This window comes from Monodelphis domestica, chromosome 3 (genome assembly GCF_027887165.1).
Source record: "Monodelphis domestica isolate mMonDom1 chromosome 3, mMonDom1.pri, whole genome shotgun sequence".
NCBI classification, from domain to species: domain Eukaryota; kingdom Metazoa; phylum Chordata; class Mammalia; order Didelphimorphia; family Didelphidae; genus Monodelphis; species Monodelphis domestica.
This window is the reverse complement of record NC_077229.1, coordinates 44664403-44682137: the sequence shown is the minus strand read 5'-3', so window position 1 is coordinate 44682137 and position 17735 is coordinate 44664403. Positions and strand designations below refer to the sequence as shown.

Below are 17735 nucleotides of genomic sequence, written 5' to 3'. Positions count from 1 at the left end.
TGTCTAGTGGAGATCATAATAGAAGACATTAGAATCACAGGATAACTGAGATCTGAACTCAATTTTTCTGTTACTGTAAGTGCTAAAAATATACTGGTATTCCTTTAGCTATAGATAATAAGCTTAAAATGAGAGAAAGGATAGGAAATACCATACTCCCAAATAATTACACAAAAGCGAATAAAAGATAAGATAAAAGCAGTGCTTTGGCTAACAGTTCAGTTCTGCAGTGAAATACATAGATTATAATCTTGCTGCTTTAAAAAGCAAGTAAAGTAGCTCTATTCCCTGGACAAAAACTTTCCCCAAAGCGACTGCGTCCAGGTAACCTACTCTGGGCATTATTAATCAGAATCGGGCAAGCCACTTCTAATCCCTCCAAGACTGCATCTACGTCAGAAAAGCAGAGAAATCTCTAAACAGGCCACAGCTGAAGAACCAAAGCAGCAAACTTGTGAGATTTAAGCAGAGAAAGTGCAGGAAGAAAAGGCCTTTTTCTTGGTTTGTCTTTGTATTCCCAGAACCTAACTGTGCCTCTCACATTGTAGACCCATATCTCAATGGAAGAGAGGTCCAAACTGCTTAGGAGATTTTCTGGCTGAAGTCTACAGGAAAATCTAAAACAATCATCTGTCTTAGTGGCAAAAGCAAAAGAAAGGAAGAAATGAGAAGACTTTGAACAGAGATAAATTCATTCTTTCAGTCCAAATAAGTTATTCCTTTAAAGGTACTTGATTTAAATATACCCCAATATTTCTAATCCTTAAAAACTGGAAAACTAGTACATATGTAGGGTTTTCCCATTAGTCAAAATGGTGCACTCCTAGACCATGAAGAACATATTTATCAAATTTTACAGATAAGAGTGTTGGCTCTGGATTCAAGAAGACTGGAGTTCAAATTGGGCCTCAGAAAAGTTCATCAATTTCCCCATTTGTAAAATAGGGATAAGGCCTACTTCACTGAGTTGTGAGGCTCAAATGAGATAACACATGTAAGATACTTGGCAAACTTTAAAGGGTTATAAAAATGCTAGCTATTCTTAATATCCTACTTACTACTTATTTTGACAGGAAGCCTCGGTTCAAGTTCTCCCTCTGACACAGTGGCAAATGTGGCAAGTACTGATGAAGCTACAGGTCAAACTGATTTTGGGAGAAAATTTTTTTTAAAGTTTTTTTTTTTCCCCAAAGGTTGCTTACAAATGAATGTATGGTTATATCTATTACAAGTATTCAGACAGAAACATTCTACACCCAAATAAATTGCATTTTCAATATGAAATATAAGGCTAGTATTACCTGCAAATAATGGAAGAGTGTTGAATTAAATAATTTAATCTACTTATACACACAGTGATTCTGATTACTCAAGTAGAATGTGAAACAAACAAAAAAGAAAAACAAAAAATCCCCTAAAAGTTCTACTTAGTGATTTTATTGCCTGGCAGGTCAAAGGATTTAGAACTAGAAGGGACCTTAGATATCACTTAACCCAACCCCCTTTATTTTATGAAGGAAGAAACTGAATGGTAGATACTTGGCACATGGTCACACAGCTAGGCCCTTGAGCAGCAGGGCTTAGAATCTGAACCCAGGTCTTCAGAATCTGGATTCTCTCTCCATCAAATTGCCACCATAATGGTTAAATTATCAACTAGTCTCAATAATATTACTTGCAAATTCTATAGTTTTAGTAATTACATGATCAAAACACTAAAACAAAAAACTTACTAAAAGATAAAAAATCCCTTTAAAGTATTCATTTCTGACATACAGTGGCCATTAAATTTAAGGAATCTTTTTGCAATTACAAGAATTTCACAGACTAATTTTCAAATTCTGTTGCAGCTAGGTATAGCTGTGGATATAATATTGGGCTTGATGTTAGGAAGACCTGAGTTCAAAATCAACTTCAGAAACTCTTGAGACCTTGGACAAATCAATTAACCTGTTTGCCTCAGTTTACTCACCTGAAAAGAGATAATATTAATACATACCCTCTAAGGACCATTGTGAGGACCGACACTGTGAAGTGCTTAGCACAAGTGGTACAAGTAGACACTGGTCTAAATTCTAGTTATTATTACTATTAATATTATTAGTATATATATATTATTATACAAGTAGCATTATGTCATTAAACCTTAAGAGAAATTCCACATTCATCAACTTGATTACTTTCCCTTAATAAAAGATCTATGGCAACGTATTTTGAGGAAGTACAATCCTTCCTCACTTAGATAACAGTAGAGACACTGGTGAGAAGTCCTGGCTTCCTATTTCATGATTTAAATGCTGTACTTTTCAGGACATGACACTATTAAAAAGTCAAGCAGACAACTTTTCAATGCTGATGAAAATGAAGGCAGATACAGACATATCAGTGGACATTACTGGATTTAAAATGATCCAAAACTGTGAGGAAAGACTTAGCAAAGCATGCCACAAACACCTGTGAAATAATTATTTTTAATTCATTAATCACTGATTATTTAGTTAGCAGTTTAGGATATTGTGAAGGTGACAGATTAGAAGTTCAAAGGGCTTGCCCAAGCTGTCAAAAGTTCCCCCATTTCCAAGAGTAGAACATGCTTGAAATAGTCACGTTTAAAACTTTCTCATTTCCCAGAAGCACTGAGAGTCATTATTAATAACTAACTAAGCAGTGAATCTCCAGATGCAAAGATGATTTACTTCTGCTGTGGAAAGAGAGGTGTTGTTTGCTTCAATCCTGCCAATCTGTTTACATTTTCCATAAATCAGAGCTACGAAGTAATTCTGAAATGTCAAATATTAGATTCTGGCAAGGCTAAAGGCTTTTGGCTTATCAGAGCCACATTCAAAAAATAAAGGAACTTCTTTTTCGCTCCCAACCTGCTGTCTGAGAGGGCACTCACTTGTCCTCCAAACTGTGAAGCCAAGATGAGCATAGCCTTGCTACTCAGGCCAGGTATCCACAGAAAGCTTGAGGCTTCCCCAGCCACTGGCCAGCGAGTGAACAGTTGGTATTCAGCCCAGCTTTCATCAGGTGCAGACTTAGCCACACCAGGAGAAATGAAAAAGAAAATCCTGCACAAGTGACAGAAGATCTTAAACCCCAGCCACGTGTGGCTGGCTTGCCACAACATCTTCACTTCTTCCCAAATCTGGGACCTTGGTTCTCAAATGCAGGACAACTGGGGAGTGGGCCTGCCTACCCACATGCTTTTTCTCCCTAGCTAAGCTGACCATTTAAAAAGCAAAAAACACTTTCTGAACTTAAACTATTTCACCTATTGATCACTCTCCCTGGGCTAGCAGATTTTCATGTATATGGGGCAGATTTGAATGCTAGTCCAGGTTTTCTGAGACCATCAACAGCAAGTTAATTTTCTATCCCAACATTCATGAAGCCCCCTTTTTATGGCAAACACATCCAAATATGATCTGATTCTTTTCCTGGTAAATTTATTTCAGAAATACTACTACGATTGGCTTAATTTTTCATGATACTTTTCAGAAAACTATCAATTCCTCCAAATTAATTTCAAAACACATCCCCGTTTTGGATATGATTAAACTATTCTAAACGAACACCATGTAAAGCTTTCCTACAATACAGTGGGCTAACCTTCATCTGACATTTAGCTTAAATGTGACACAGTTTGTTATATTAAAGGGCATGGCTTCAAATTTTTCTGGCCTAATGCTGCTTCTTGAGTCACACAGTGGTACAAACTCCATATGGATTTTTTTGCAAATATGTAGGATAAAGTCTTGCTATTGTTTCATAAAGTGATGCTAAAGTTCAGATTATATTTTAAAAAAAAAGTTAAGATCTGCAACAATCCTGACTATTATGGTCTAACCATAGTATAAAAATCAGTTATTCACTTTACAGCAGGATTCACCTTGGTTCTGTAAATAGCCACTGTCCTAGGACCTTTGTACTAGTTTACAGATTAACCACATGAAAGAGGCTGGAAATCAGAGAAACAAAGCTAAAATCTCTGATTAACAAAAGGTACAAAGTATCTCTAAAATTATAATGTGAGTCAGTGGAACTAAAATGCTTCCCATTGTAAAAATTCAATTTAAATAAAACTATGCTCTATGAGGAAAACATGGGGAAAATATTTGTAAAAATCATGTTCTTAGTGACGCTGGTATAATCTTAAGTAGTCATAGTACGATAGTATATTCAGAAAAATTCATCCCACAATGACTAGTCAGCTATAATGCTTTCTTAGCTTTGCCATTTCCACCAACCAGAGAATGTGCTTTTCTTGACTGAGCACAGCGATTTGATACCTCCTTGATCATTCCAGTTTCTGTTGCTTTTTTTTTTCTTTTAATCTCATCTAATGAAATGAGGAACTGACTCAGTTCTTTTAAGGTGTGATTGATCCCCTCCCCCCTTAGAAAAGTGATTATGCAATATAAGGCATAACAAAAAGTAACATGGCTGATAATGCCAAAGTGTAAGCATTCTGATGAGCGTATTCACCATACAGGTCATCTGCTTATTTCACCCAGGATGCTATGTCCAATGCCTGATCCTCCTCAGCAGTCCATTCACTCTCTGCCCCATCTGTCTGTCATGCACAACATCCAATACCAGAGATACTGGAGGCTAACAGCCAATCGTGCTAGAAGCTGGCTGCCACTCTACCCCTTAGCTCTGCCTCTTCACAGATAGTATCACTTTTCTAAGGGGTTGAAGTGGATCATCTAGTTAGAAGATTAAGCCCCTTATTTAGAGAAACACACCTGATACCCTGTTGTGTTTCCTAATTACTGAAGTCTCCAAGTACAGTTAGAAGAGTTAAATTAACAAAAAAATAATAAGAGAATAAAAAGGGTAAATTCCAACTTTCATTCAACCAGCTGGTAAGTTCTGCTGAAACATTGGGACTTGTCCCTTCATCTCAGAAGACATGACATCTGAATGGTCCAGGGATCTCTTTGACTTGTCACTGGAAGCCTGCATAGGCTCTCCTCACAGCAGTGCTGAGGATGTCATACTTGATGATTCCTTTTGAGTACGGGTTGGACTGGATGGCCACTGAGGTTCCCTTCAACTCTCAAATATGTAACTCGTGTTTGAATATGGCTCAGGCTCTCAAAGTTGGAACCACCCTGTTAAAAATCTAAACACAGTTAAGTGGTTAAAGGGCCCATGTGGTCTATCCCTATCACCTTCAAAAATCTCTTATCCTTTTCTCTGAACATTCCCTCCCTCTTGCAGCAAATCAGGCAAGTGAAAGATAGTCCATCAGGAATGTTGGTAGGGCTCTTTAGAACACCCTCAGCAACAAACCTTTGACATGAATGCTAATTTGATTCTCAGAATCAGGCAAAAGTGAGCAAAGCCTGGTAAGATGGCTGATCCAGCTACATAGTATCATTAAAAAAAAAAACTTTTTAAAAGGAGGAGATGCCTATAAAAGTAATAAGATTGATCTGGTATAAAATAGACTGGCTCTAAAGTGAACTCATTTGACAACAATCCATGAATTGCTTATTAAACATTGGGCCACCAAATGGTACAAGGGAAATAAATATGAGTAAGACAAGGTCCTTGGCCTTCTGGAGATACAAAAAGAAGCAAAAGAACAGTCCCTGCCCTCAAGTAGCTTACAATCTAATGGGAAAGACAACATGCAAACACATGCATGCAAAGTTATATACAGGATAAGAAGGAACTAATTACAAGAGGGAAAGCACTGGAATTAAGAGAACTTGAGGAAGGCTTCATGTAGAAGGTGAGTTTTTAGTTGAGACCTGAAGGAAGCCAGAGATGATGATGAACATTCTAGGGAACGTGTCCAGAGCTGAGAGATGGAGTTTCTTGTTCATGGAACAGCCAGGAGGCCAGTGTCATTGGGTTGAAGAGTTGAATGGTGGGAGGTAAGGTATAAGAAGCTTGGAAAGGCTAGGTTCTAAAGAGCTTTGAATGCCAGAGAGAACATTCTGTACTTGTACCTGGAAGCAACAGGGAGTTGAGTTTGGTCTTTTTTAGCAGACCATTCCAAAAGTGTATCTCAATCCACCTCTGCTTGGGGTAGATGAGACAACAGTGACTAACAACAAGGAGAAGGTGGAGCTTTCTCATTTTGTTTCTCTTTTCTCTACCAAGGAGAATGCTCTTTGACCTGGAAGGGCCTGGACCAAAATGTCTAAGAGGGAAATAATACTCAGATAAGTAAGGTGATACTAAGGGAGCCCTTAGCAGCCAGCCCTCAATGAATTCAAGTTCAGTAGAATTATGCCCTGGGCTAACTGAAAGAACTGGCGGATGTGATGGTTGAGCCATGGTCAAGGACATCTGAAAGACTGGAGAGAACAGGGGAGGGGGAAGTGCCACAGAAATGCAGGTGGGTGTACATGTGGGGCCAAGAACAAATGTCTGGATTTTCAGATAAGAAAAGAGAACAGAGTCTGCAAACTATAGGCTACTGAGCTTGACTCTGATTTCTGCAGAAATTCTGGAAAAGGTCACAAAGAACATCAAGTGAATATGTAGAAAAGAAAATGGAGATTTCAAAAGGACAGTACCAAAGCAGCTTCTACGAGACGAACCTTCTTTCTATTTTTGACGAGGTCACTAAACTAGGAGATTGGGCTGCCACAGACACAGCTGACCTAGATTTTAGTGAAGTTTGACTAATATTATTCTTGTGAAAAACACAGGGACATATGGACTAGGTGGCAATATAGTTAAATGGATTCACAACTGGTTGAATAGCAGAAACTCAGTAGTCATTAAAAGATCAAGGTTTACTTGGAAAAAGGTCTCCAAGGGGGCATCTGGCTGTAGCTCAGTGGATTGAGAGCCAGGCCTAGAGATGGGAGGTCCTCGGTTCAAATCTGGCCTCAGCCACCCCCTAGCTGTGTGACCCTGGGCAAGTCCCTTGACCCCCATTGTCTAGCCCTTAGCACTCTTCTGCCTTGGAGCCAATACACAGTATTGACTCCAAGAAGGAAGTTAAGGGTTTTAAAAAAAAAGAAAAGAAAAAAGAAAAAGGTCTTCAGTGGAGTACCCTGTGGATCTGGACTTGACCTCATGGTGCTTGAAATTTGTATTAATGATTTGGTTAGAGACATGATCATCAAATCTAAAGATGTCACATAACTGGGAGGGGCAGCTAATATACTGAAAAACAGAGTCTGTCAGTCAAATATTCTGGACAGTTTAGAGCACTGAGCTGAATGGAGTAGGATAAAATCCAATAGACATGGATAAATGTAAAGTCTTACACTTGGGTTAAAACAATTGAACTTCAAATAACCATTGAAAGAGGCATGGTCAGACCCCAGTTTGTCTGAAAAAGATCTGGGAGTATTAGGGGCCTGAAAGTTCCTTAGGTGTACAGCTGGGAAGCACCTTGGAAATCAGCACTTGGTTTCACTTCCACATTTTTCAAATGAGGAAATTGAGGCTTAGAGAGGCTAAGTCACACAAAGTAATAGTGGCAAAGAGGGGACATGAACTTAGGTTCTCCAGCCAGAAATTTAGCTAACTACCTCTCCCTGCCTCCTGTATATCTCTGTTCTTTCAGTTTGTCTCCATCATAGTGCTTCCTTACCCACCTCTACACAGGCATTTATAATATTCACCATCCCAAGATACAACTACATTGAAACTTAACACAATGATAATTTAAATGAGATGGTGACGTTACCTGTCACCCTCAAAATTATGCACAAAGGCTGAAATAACTGCTCTTTACTAATCTTTCTAGAGAGTTCAACCAAGCTGAAATGATACAATTTAGAATTTCATAAAAAATTACCTTTAGAAGTCAGTATTTTAAGGTAAGATGGTTACAGAGTGTGCTGTTCTAGCCTTTTTGGAAGAGAAAAATTGTTTTAGTGTTCTCATGCTGTGTGCTGAGGGATTTCTGTTGCATTTCAGTTATGAGTCATATAGTAGAGAGCAGAATCTATTAAAAAAAAAAGACACAGAGACAGAGAAGGCACAAGGCAGGCACCAGACCAAAAAGGATGTCAAATTTGTATGTATAGATTTTTTTAACTTGGCAGAATTCTAGAAGTAAAATTGTGTGTGTGTGTGTGTGTGTGTGTGTGTGTGTGTGTGTGTGTGTGTGTGTGTGTGTGTGTGTGTTATGGGCAAGTCAAGTAATTATACATTGGGTCAAGACAAAAAAAAAAAAGAGATAAATAGTTCTCGTTTTGTGATGCCCTTAAGAAACACTCAACTAGAGTGTAAGAGAAGCCAAGGTTAGCTCCAGAGATAGGAAATGGGACAGGAGAGAGCAAAGTCCTGTTGGTACTAGTTAAGTTCTGTTTGAACCAAGAGTTCAGAGGCCCATGCCAATTTTCCAGGAGCAGGGAGTGGCTCTTCTGCCTCACCACACCCACCTCTAAACCACAGTGCCTGGCTTTTCCCAACGAAATTCAGTGAGGACTCCCAATAGAAGAATGTCAAATGCCAAGCTATCTGGCACACTTTAGTCACCGCATGACTAACAGGCCAAATCACTTCGGAGTAGAAGAAACAAAACAGTTATCTCTTTCTCACAAAAGAAAAGAAACACTTTCACTACAAACAGCTCTTGCTCCAAAGAGACCAGAAGTCCTGGAGGCCTCTAGTGAATAGTTGTTGGTTATCTTACCATCAAGAAATGCTTTCTTCCTCAAGAACATCTGTGCTCTAGAAAGGAAATGTTGGGAGGTCTTAGTGTGCAAACCTGCAGTTCAGGTAGTCAAACCCTAGAGAGGAAGGAACCAGCCAGCACTTCTTGCTCACTCTCACCTATTCCACAGCCTCCAGCATTAGCTGGGCATAAGCTGGCTAGGGCACAGCCTAGGGCACGATCACTCAGGAGGAAAGTGGTTTGGGGGTAAGATTTATTTCCAAAGATGGCTAATGAAGAGCTTCAGTTGTCCCAGCAAACTGGCTGACCTTTGAATTTATGCCCTTCCCTCTTCCCTTCCTACCTCTTTGCCACCCCTATCCCCTTTTATAAACCCTTACTTTCTGTCTTAGAATTGATAGTATTGGTTCCAAGGGAGTGGGGGGCAAAGGCTAGTCAATGGGAGTTAAGCATCTTGCCCAGGGCTGCACAGCTAGGAAGTGTCTGAAGTCACATTTGAACTCAGATCCTGGGTTCTCTATGCCTGGCCTCAATGCACTGAGCCATCTGGCTGCCCTTCTACCTCTCTGTCTTTGTTCACGTTACACTTTCCCATGCCTCACCAGCCTCAGTATCCCTCTTACTCTGGTGAATTCCTCTCCACAAATTGAAGCCTGATTCAAATGTTACCACAGGACTAAATGTCCCTCACTCTCCCTGATCTGTTATAATTCCTGACCTCACCTAGTACTCTGTTTCTATTTTATAACTCTAATGCTTCTACTAGGTAGCACTATGCATAATTTACAGTTCTAATCCCAATTCTAGCCATCTGAGAAAATAGCCTCTCCAACTATTCCCAAGAAGTGTTCCCTCCAATTATTCTGGGAGTATCTTGTATGGACCTATTTACCTGTTGTTTTTAAAAAAAATTTTTTTTTAATCCATAGCCTGGCTCATGGCTTTTAACACCTAGCAGGTGGTACAGTGGATACAGGCCTGGGCCTCAATTTCAGAAGAACTAGCCTCTCTTATTGGCTAGCTTCCCTTGGGGGCAAGTCACTTAACCTCTTTATGACTCAGTTTCCTCAATGGTAAAACAGGGACAAGAATAATAGCACCTGCCTCCCAGGACTGTTGTGAGGATCAAGTGAGATATTGGCAATGGACTCAACATGTATCTGGCATGCAGTAGGTGCTTGATAAATGCTTAATTCCTTCTTTCTGTCACTGAGATACCCCTTCCCCCTTTCTTCTCTTTGTTCTCTATATATATGATGCAGTGGGAAGAACCAGGACTTCATGAGTCAGAAGAGCACTGGGTTTGAATACAATATATCTAGAACTTCCTATAGTGAAGATGAGCAAATCATTTTAGCTCCCTGAGTTTTTGCATCTATAAAGTGGGGATAACTACACTGGTAGTCCCTAATTCACAGGGTCACTGTGAAGCTGAAACGAGATACTGTATGTAAAATGCTCTGCAAACTTTAAAGTGGAATATAAAAGCCAGCTATTATTACTGGCTGTATGACCATGAGCAACTCACTAGACCACTGGGCCTCAGTTACCCCATCTGTAAAATGAGGATAGCGTCTTATCTCCATCTACCTTCACAGTTGAAGTAGATAATGTACAATTTTAAGGAGAAGTCTCAGCCTCAAAGACTTTTTTTTTTTAAACAGATTAGAGGCTTACACAGGAGCTTGTGCAAAGTGGTCTGAAAAGACAAATGTTAATGTTCTACTATGCAGAATCCTTTTGCCCTCATGACTACAATTTGAAAAGGGAGAGCAGATCAGAAGCTGCACTACACAGCACAGTACTTACAAGTGCAATGGAAAAAGGGAACTCCTGACAGCCCAAGTGGAAATGTTCCAGGCTAGGAAACAAACTGACTGGGGATCGGATTTCTGTGACTCCTCACATGCCACAAATCCTCTGAAGGTCTTTCTCCAGTAAAGGTTAGCAGAGCCGGCTAACTAAGTTGAGTGATGATTCTCACACTCAGTACCTGCCATTCCAAATCAGCTGACAGCAGCAGCCCTAGCCCCAGGAGCAGAATAGTGTAAAAAAAAAAAAACCGATCAACGAAGTTACAAAAATATTTCTACCAACGCTAAACTTTCCTAGAGGATGTAAAATATAGGGCGATCCCAACCCCAACTTCTCCCTCGGAACTGAAGCCAGGGTGACATCTGAACCCAAGTTCAAAGTCATGGTGTCCTTCACTTGACAAGGAAGTGCCTTTTGTCTTTAAACCCCAAAGTGTCCTCAGACTTACTTCAGGAAACATTTCTAAGCCCAAGAGGCCCTCGGGCGCCTGGGGTGCAGACAGTGGGTCACTTTCTGTCGCCCCTCTGCCAACCTTAGGCCTTGCAAGTTACAGGTGCACCCGGAGTAGGCCCGAGGAAGCACCTGTGGCCCCGCAGGGCTGCCGGAGGCCTCTTGCCACCTAATTTCCGGGGCTCCCGGGGGCAACCTATAGGGGGGTTGCCTAGGAGGGGCAGGAGCCAGCTGGTCCGGGCCAGTGAGCGCCGCCTACATTCAAGGCGGTAGGGGGTCAAGTCCCCAGATGACCTTGCGGGGGATGGGGGGCCCCCCGGCACACACGTGCCCAGAGGGGGAGGCCCGGCACAGAGGATGGAGATGGCGCGGGCCGATTAGGGCCCGGACTCACCCAGCACGTCGGCGGAGCGGTGGCGGGCCACGAAGCAGGCGTCGTCCCCGTAGCAGACGCCCTTCTTGAGCAGGCCCTTGCGGAAGTCCTTGCCGAAGCCGCAGCCGGCCGTCACCAGCCCGTAGTCGCCGCCGCCGCCGCCGCCGGCTCCCCCGCCGCCGCTACCGCCGCCGCCCGCCCGGGGGTCGGTCTGTGAGAGGCCGCCCAGGACAGCCCGGGCCACTAGGCGGCCGTACGACAGGACCGAGAACATCGCGGCCGCGGCCACCGCCGCCGCCGCCCCGAGGCGGGGGCCCCGCAGGGGAGGCCCCGCGCCGGTGGTTCGCTGAGGCTGCGGCCGCCGCTGCTCTTGCTGCTGCCGCCGCTGCTGCTGCTGCTGCTGCTGTTGCCGCCGCCGCCGCTGCTGCTGCCGCAGTTCTTCGGCCGGGGCCGCTGCCGCCGCCCGCTCCTCCTCCGGGGAGCGCCGAGTCTCCGCTGCGCGCGCCCGCGGAGCCAGAGCCGGAGCCGGAGCCAGAGTCGGAGCGGGGTCAGAGCCCGGGCTTCCTCCACCTCTGTCCGACCTCAGTGCCAGCGGCCCCCGCCGCGGCCGCCGCCATCTTCCGCTCCACTAAGCGTGTTCCCGGGCCAGCCGGCAGCGCCGCCTACACCCCGGCCGCGGCCCCGGCCCCGCCCCCCGCCGCCGCCAACCGCCGGCGGCCAACCGCCAACGGCCGCGGCCCAGGCCTCGCCCCTGCCTCGCGCCCCCGCGCCGCCCCCTCCCGCTACCGGCCAGGGAGTAGGCCCCGCCCCCTACCTACCATTATCCCAGGATCAAGCTCCGCCCCCTTCCTCCCCTCCTCTTTTTTCCTCCCAGTTCCTTTTGAGTTAGCCCCGCCTTTCCAGTCAATCAGTCAGTCTCCTCCCTTCCTATGGCTATTAAAAAGTAGGCCCTGCCCCTCAGTAGTCCCTCCTCCCCTCCCTTCTCTACTAAGCTTTGCTCCCTCTCTGCTTCCCCACCCTTCTCTCCTTCTTTCACTCTACTCTTACAGTAGTAAGCCTCTTCCCTTGTTCGCTTTTCCTTTTCCCTCCTCCCCGGCTGAAGACTAAGCCCCACCCCCATCTGCTCCCTTCTTTACCAACATGTAGCCCCGCCCCCTCCTTACAGCTTTCACCAATTGCAAGTCACTCCAGACACTCCTCCCAGCATCTGCCAAGGTGCAGGCTACGCCCCCACGCCCGGCTGCAGGGTTGTTATTTCTCTTTCCTTTGCTGAGTCCCTTCATCCTTCAATCCTCTGTCCAGGCGCAAGCCCCACCCCCTCTGTGCTTCACCTTCTCGGTCATTTCTCCCACCTCTCACCTCCCCGCCCCAAGGGCGCAAGTTCTGTCCCGCCCCGTTCTCCCTCCTTCATCACACCCCAGCCGCGGCGCGGGCTTCGCCTCCATCCAGGCGAGATTACGTTGGGTCCCCCAGCCTAGCCCGCTCCAAAGGAAGCCGGGTGGGACGCTCAGCACTGGTGCTCCCTCCCATTTCCCTCCTGCCTGGGGGCAGGCTTTGGTCTGTTACTCTCCTTCAGTGTCGCCGGTGGGGTCGCAGCTCGGTAGGCTGTGTCCATTTGACAGATGAGGAGTCGAGGCACCGAGAGGTGGAGTGACATGGCCACATGAGTGTCTGAGGCAGGAGCAGACCTAAGGTCTTCTGACAAGTCTAGCGATGTCTCTCAACTCCCTTAACCTTGGTCAGCCAGTTTGCTCATCCGTAAAATGGGTATGGATGACAAATGATGCCTTCAGCACCGACTTTATAAGGGTAATGTGAAGCTGGGATGAGATCATGTGTGTAAAGGTTCCCTGTAACTCCGAAAATTAGCGCTATAAGTGTCAGTTATTATTACCCTCTCTCAGCAGAAACCCTGAGTTACAAGTTAGTGAATACTAGTTAGTGAACACTCCATAAACGTTTATGAAGCACCTACTATATGTACCTGGCACTGTGCTCAACCCCCTACAAATATCATGTCATTCGATCCTCACAACAATTCTGGGATGTAGGGTCTATTATTACCCCCATTTTACAGATGACGAAACAGGGCAGACAGCATCGAAATAGTCCAAGGTCTCATATCTGAGACTCGGGCCTCCCTGACTCTAAGCCCAGGACTCTCTATCCCCTGCATCTCCTCGCTAGCAGATATATGTCTCCCTGTTTGATGTTCCCTGTTGCTTACTTTCCTATGGAAAGCTCCCTCAAGGTGCAGCTTAGGAATCATGGCCTTGATTAAGCTTTGGCTCCTGTAGGCTGCCACCCCCACCCACCACTGGAACGTTTTCTCCCCATCCTCAAGAACCCAAATCGCACTTTTCCCTGGCTCCCTCCTTTGTCCCCATCACCTGCCCCCTTCATTCTATTGATCTCTGTCCACATCCTGATTCTTCCTCATAGACTGGATGCCCTTTGAGGGAAGGCACTGTGAAATCTGACCAGCCCCTTGCAAAGGCTGGGCACTTAATAAATATTGCTGAGTTGAGTTACATCCCTAGTTATATAAGTAGCCCCATCTCTAAATGGGACATCATGAGGAATACTCTCTGTCCTAGAACCTCAGGCAACTAAGAGCCGGTTTATCTGGTATTTTAAAAGGTGCAGAGATAGTGAAACAAGCAGCCAGGGGTCAAATGGTGAGGGCAGCCAGGGTTTTTAAAAAATCCTAAATTGAAAAATATCTCCAGTCATCCTGATTCTTTGCATGCCATCCCAGTCTGTCCAAGAAGGGCCTTGAGGGTAGAAGACCCAGCAGGGTGAACCTGGAGGCACAAAGAGCTACATTCAGTTCTATCTCCAGTTCCTCCAGCCCTGTGGTCATGGACAAGTCACCTAATTCCCCAGAACCTCCCTTTTCTATTCTGAAAAATGAGGATAAAAATACCTACCCCTAAGCCTCATCGCCTCCTTCTTGCCTGGCTCATGGTCTCTAATGTCTATGAGTTCTTGGGCACTGTTGGAATAAGCTCAGGGGGGATGATTCCTAGGTAGCATTTTTAAGCACCAGACAGGTAGTCATCGGCTACCACCACTGGAGCAAACAGGGCTTCCCCTAAACTCTGTCTTTACCACTCAGACAAACAAGTCCAGGTACCAAAGAAATAGGAAAATCAATGCCTTTTGGTTCTCCCACTTCCTAAAAACTACAAGTTACTCCCGCCTAAGCCAAGAGAGAAATGTCCAAGAGAATTTCATTTCTTCATTTAAGTAGCTGCTCCAATAGTTTTGTTTTTGGAAATGTCATTGGTCAAGGGATTGAAATCATTAGACGTGTGTAATCCAATTTATAAGAGAGAATTTATAATCCAATGAATGCATGCAGGTGGCCAAAAGATTTGGAAAGACACCCATAACGGGGCCCCAAAGTCCCTGCTGTTTTCTTTGTTTCATCTCTGTATCCTCACTACCTAACATCCTGGCTTACACTTCGTTATTACAGTTGTTCAGTTGTGCCCGACACTTCATGATTCCAAGAATAGTGTGTCATTTCCTTCTCCAGCTCATATTCCAGATAGGAAACCAAGGCAAATAAGGTTAAGTGACTTGCTCAGGGACACACAGCTAGCAAGTATCTGAGGCCAGATTTGAACTCTGGAAGAGAGAAGTCTTTTTGACTCTAGACCCATTAGTCTATGACCCTGGACAGTCACTTAATTCTGTTTGCCTCAGTTTCCTCATCTGTCAAATGAACTGGAGAAGGAAATGGCAAACTCCTTGAGAATCTTTGCCAAGAAAACCCTAAATGGAGTCATAGAGAGTTAGGTCTGAACAATTGAGTGTCAACCAAGAGTGTGAAGCTAAAGAACTCTACTGAGAGCCTTCCCTACCCAGCACCCAGAAGTTTTGGGGAGGACCCCTCAGAGAACATGGAGACATGAAAACAAAGTTTTCCCCTTCTTCTCTAGCTCCTCAGCCTATCCTCTTTCCTACCCCCCCCCCCCCCAGGCTAATTTCCTACTGGGTCATTCATCCTTCTGGAGGATCTAGGAGGCTTTGAGATATGGAATTGGTGTCCTCATATGGAAGGAGACAAAGATGGGGGAGCAGAATAGAGGGCTGAACTTTCTAGGTATGATGAATTAAAATGGAGAGGACACCCCAAGAAGATGGGTTGGTTGGAGAAAGGAGCCTGATTCGATGAAGAGAGGGCCACCTTCACACCATTTTGAAGGGTCACCTGCCAGCCAACCAGCTCCCTTTCTTTCCCCTCTGCCCCTCCTCCTCCCCATCCTTTGGTACCCACATGTCCCAGGGTCCTAACCTTTCAGCCAGACTCATAAGGCAGGAAAGACAGGGGCTGGGCTGGAATGATGGAAGGTGAGATTCTGTTTTGGAGGGTTTGAGGCATTTATGGAATTACGGTTATTTTGTTTCATTTGCTTTCCCTTCCTTTTTTTTAAGGAATAAAAGGGAAAATATCATGCTAGATGACTTCAAAGGTACCTTCCAGTTGTAAATCTAAGGGGGAAAATGCCTTCTTTTTTTAAAAGAGTTGCTAGCCCAAATAAAGTAATGCCCTTTGGATGAATTATTCCCCTCCCCCTTAGCTGCCCAGAATGGGAGAGGAGCCAGAAGAGGGGGTGGAGTCCTGATTCTCCTTGGACGATCATTCATTTTTCTGCCAGGTGTGTGAAAGTTCACTCCTTCAAATTTGGGAACACACATACCCTCCTTCCCCTACTCCCTTCCCTGCAAGGCCCGGGGCAGGCTGGCAGGCCACACTGCCCCAAGGACAAGCTTGTTTTTTTTTTTTTCAATTATATCGCCAGCTCTGCTTTGGGTTGCCTCAGAATTTTCCATGTATTTTTTCATCCTCTGGACATATTTTAGTGATTTATCTTAGAGAAAGAGCTGGTTCCTGAGATGAGCCAGGCTCATTGAAAGGGTCCAATGGGTACCCTGCAGCCTTTCCCTATCCAAGTGAGTCCCTCGACACTCCCCAGTGTAACCTGAACCAGATCACAAGACAATTAGGAAACATTTAACCAAATTATTAAAAATATAATAACACGCAGATATTAATAACATGGTTTTCTAAGTCAAGGCAGGGATTATATCTATTTATTGTGGCCCCCATTTCTTTGTTTTTAAACCCTTACCTTCTGCCTTACATCAGTGCTATGTGTTGGTTCCAAGACAGAAGAGCATTAAGGGCTAGGCAGTGGGGATTAAGTGACTTGCTCAGGGTCACACAGCTAGGAAGTGTCTTTGGTGAGATTTGAACCCAAGATGGCCCATCTCCAAGCTTGGCTCTCAATCTGCTGAACCACCTAGCTGCCTCCTAGCTCTTCTTCATATTACATAACCTTTTTAAACCTCAGTTTATTCCATCTATAAAATGAAGATGTATAAAATAAACTCTAAGGAGACTTCCGATTCTAAATCTGTAATTCTATGTAACTATAAAGCTCTAAAACTCCACTGGATTTGCTTTATATTCTCATCAGTCAAGTGATAACTGACATCTACAGAGTGAATAAATACATGAAAGTTTGCAAAGATCTTTGCATATATTATTTCTTTTGAGCCTTTCAACAATCCCGAGAGGTAGGTGTTACAGTTATAATTATCCTTATTTGACAGAAGCAGAAAAGGAGGCTCAGAGAGATGAATGATCTGTCCAAGGTTACCCAGGCTAGTAAGTGTCAGAGGTGGGATTCCCACTGGAATCTAGCACTGTTGCCCTACACAGCTCCCCAGATTCCCTTTGACCAAAAGTTCTCTTTTTGTGTGTCATGGACCTCCTTTGGCAGTCTGGGGAAGTTTATGGTCCCAGAATTAAGTTTTTAAATGCCTAAAAATAAAAGATACAAGGTTCAGAAGGAAATCAAATATGTTTACATTGTTATAAATTTTTTTAAAAGAATTCATAGGTTAAGAACCTCTGTTTCATCACTTCTTTCTTTCTTTCTTTCTTTCTTTCTTTCTTTCTTTCTTTCTTCTTTCTTTCTTTCTTTCTTTCTTTCTTTCTTTCTTTCTTTCTTTCTTTCTTTCTTTCTTTCTTTCTTTCTTTCTTTCTTTCTTTCTTTCTCTCTTCTTTCTCTTCTTCTCTCTTTCTTTCTTTCTCTCTCTCTCTCTTTCTCTCTCTCTCTCTTTCTTTCTTTCTCTCTTTCTTTCTTTCTTTCTTTCTTTCTTTCTTTCTTTCTTTCTTTCTTTCTTTCTTTCTTTCTTTCTTTCTTTCTTTCTTTCTTTCTTTCTTTCTTTCTCTCTTTCTTTCTTTCTTTCTTTCTTTCTTTCTCTCTTTCTCTCTCTCTTTCTTTTCTTTCTCTCTTTCTTTCTCTCTCTCTCTCTCTTTCTTTCTTTCTTTCTCTCTTTCTTTCTCTCTCTTTCTTTCTCTCTCTTTCTTTCTTTCTCTCTTTCTTTCTCTCTTTTCTTTCTCTCTTCTCTTTCTTTCTCTCTTTCTTTCTCTCTTTCTTTCTTTCTTTCTTTCTCTCTCTCTCTTTCTCTCTTTCT

General features: G+C 43.7%; 1 protein-coding gene across 1 annotated transcript in view; it reads right to left on the bottom strand.

Moving 5' to 3' along the window:
* PPTC7 (protein phosphatase targeting COQ7) overlaps positions 1-11912 on the bottom strand; it is a 37476-nt gene extending 25564 nt beyond the window's left edge. The window contains exon 1 of the mRNA XM_001363659.4: positions 11262-11912. Coding sequence (XP_001363696.1) covers positions 11262-11514 — 253 coding nt within the window. The 5' untranslated portion in view covers positions 11515-11912. The remainder of the gene's footprint in view (positions 1-11261) is intronic.
* Positions 11913-17735: the final 5823 nt, after the last annotated feature.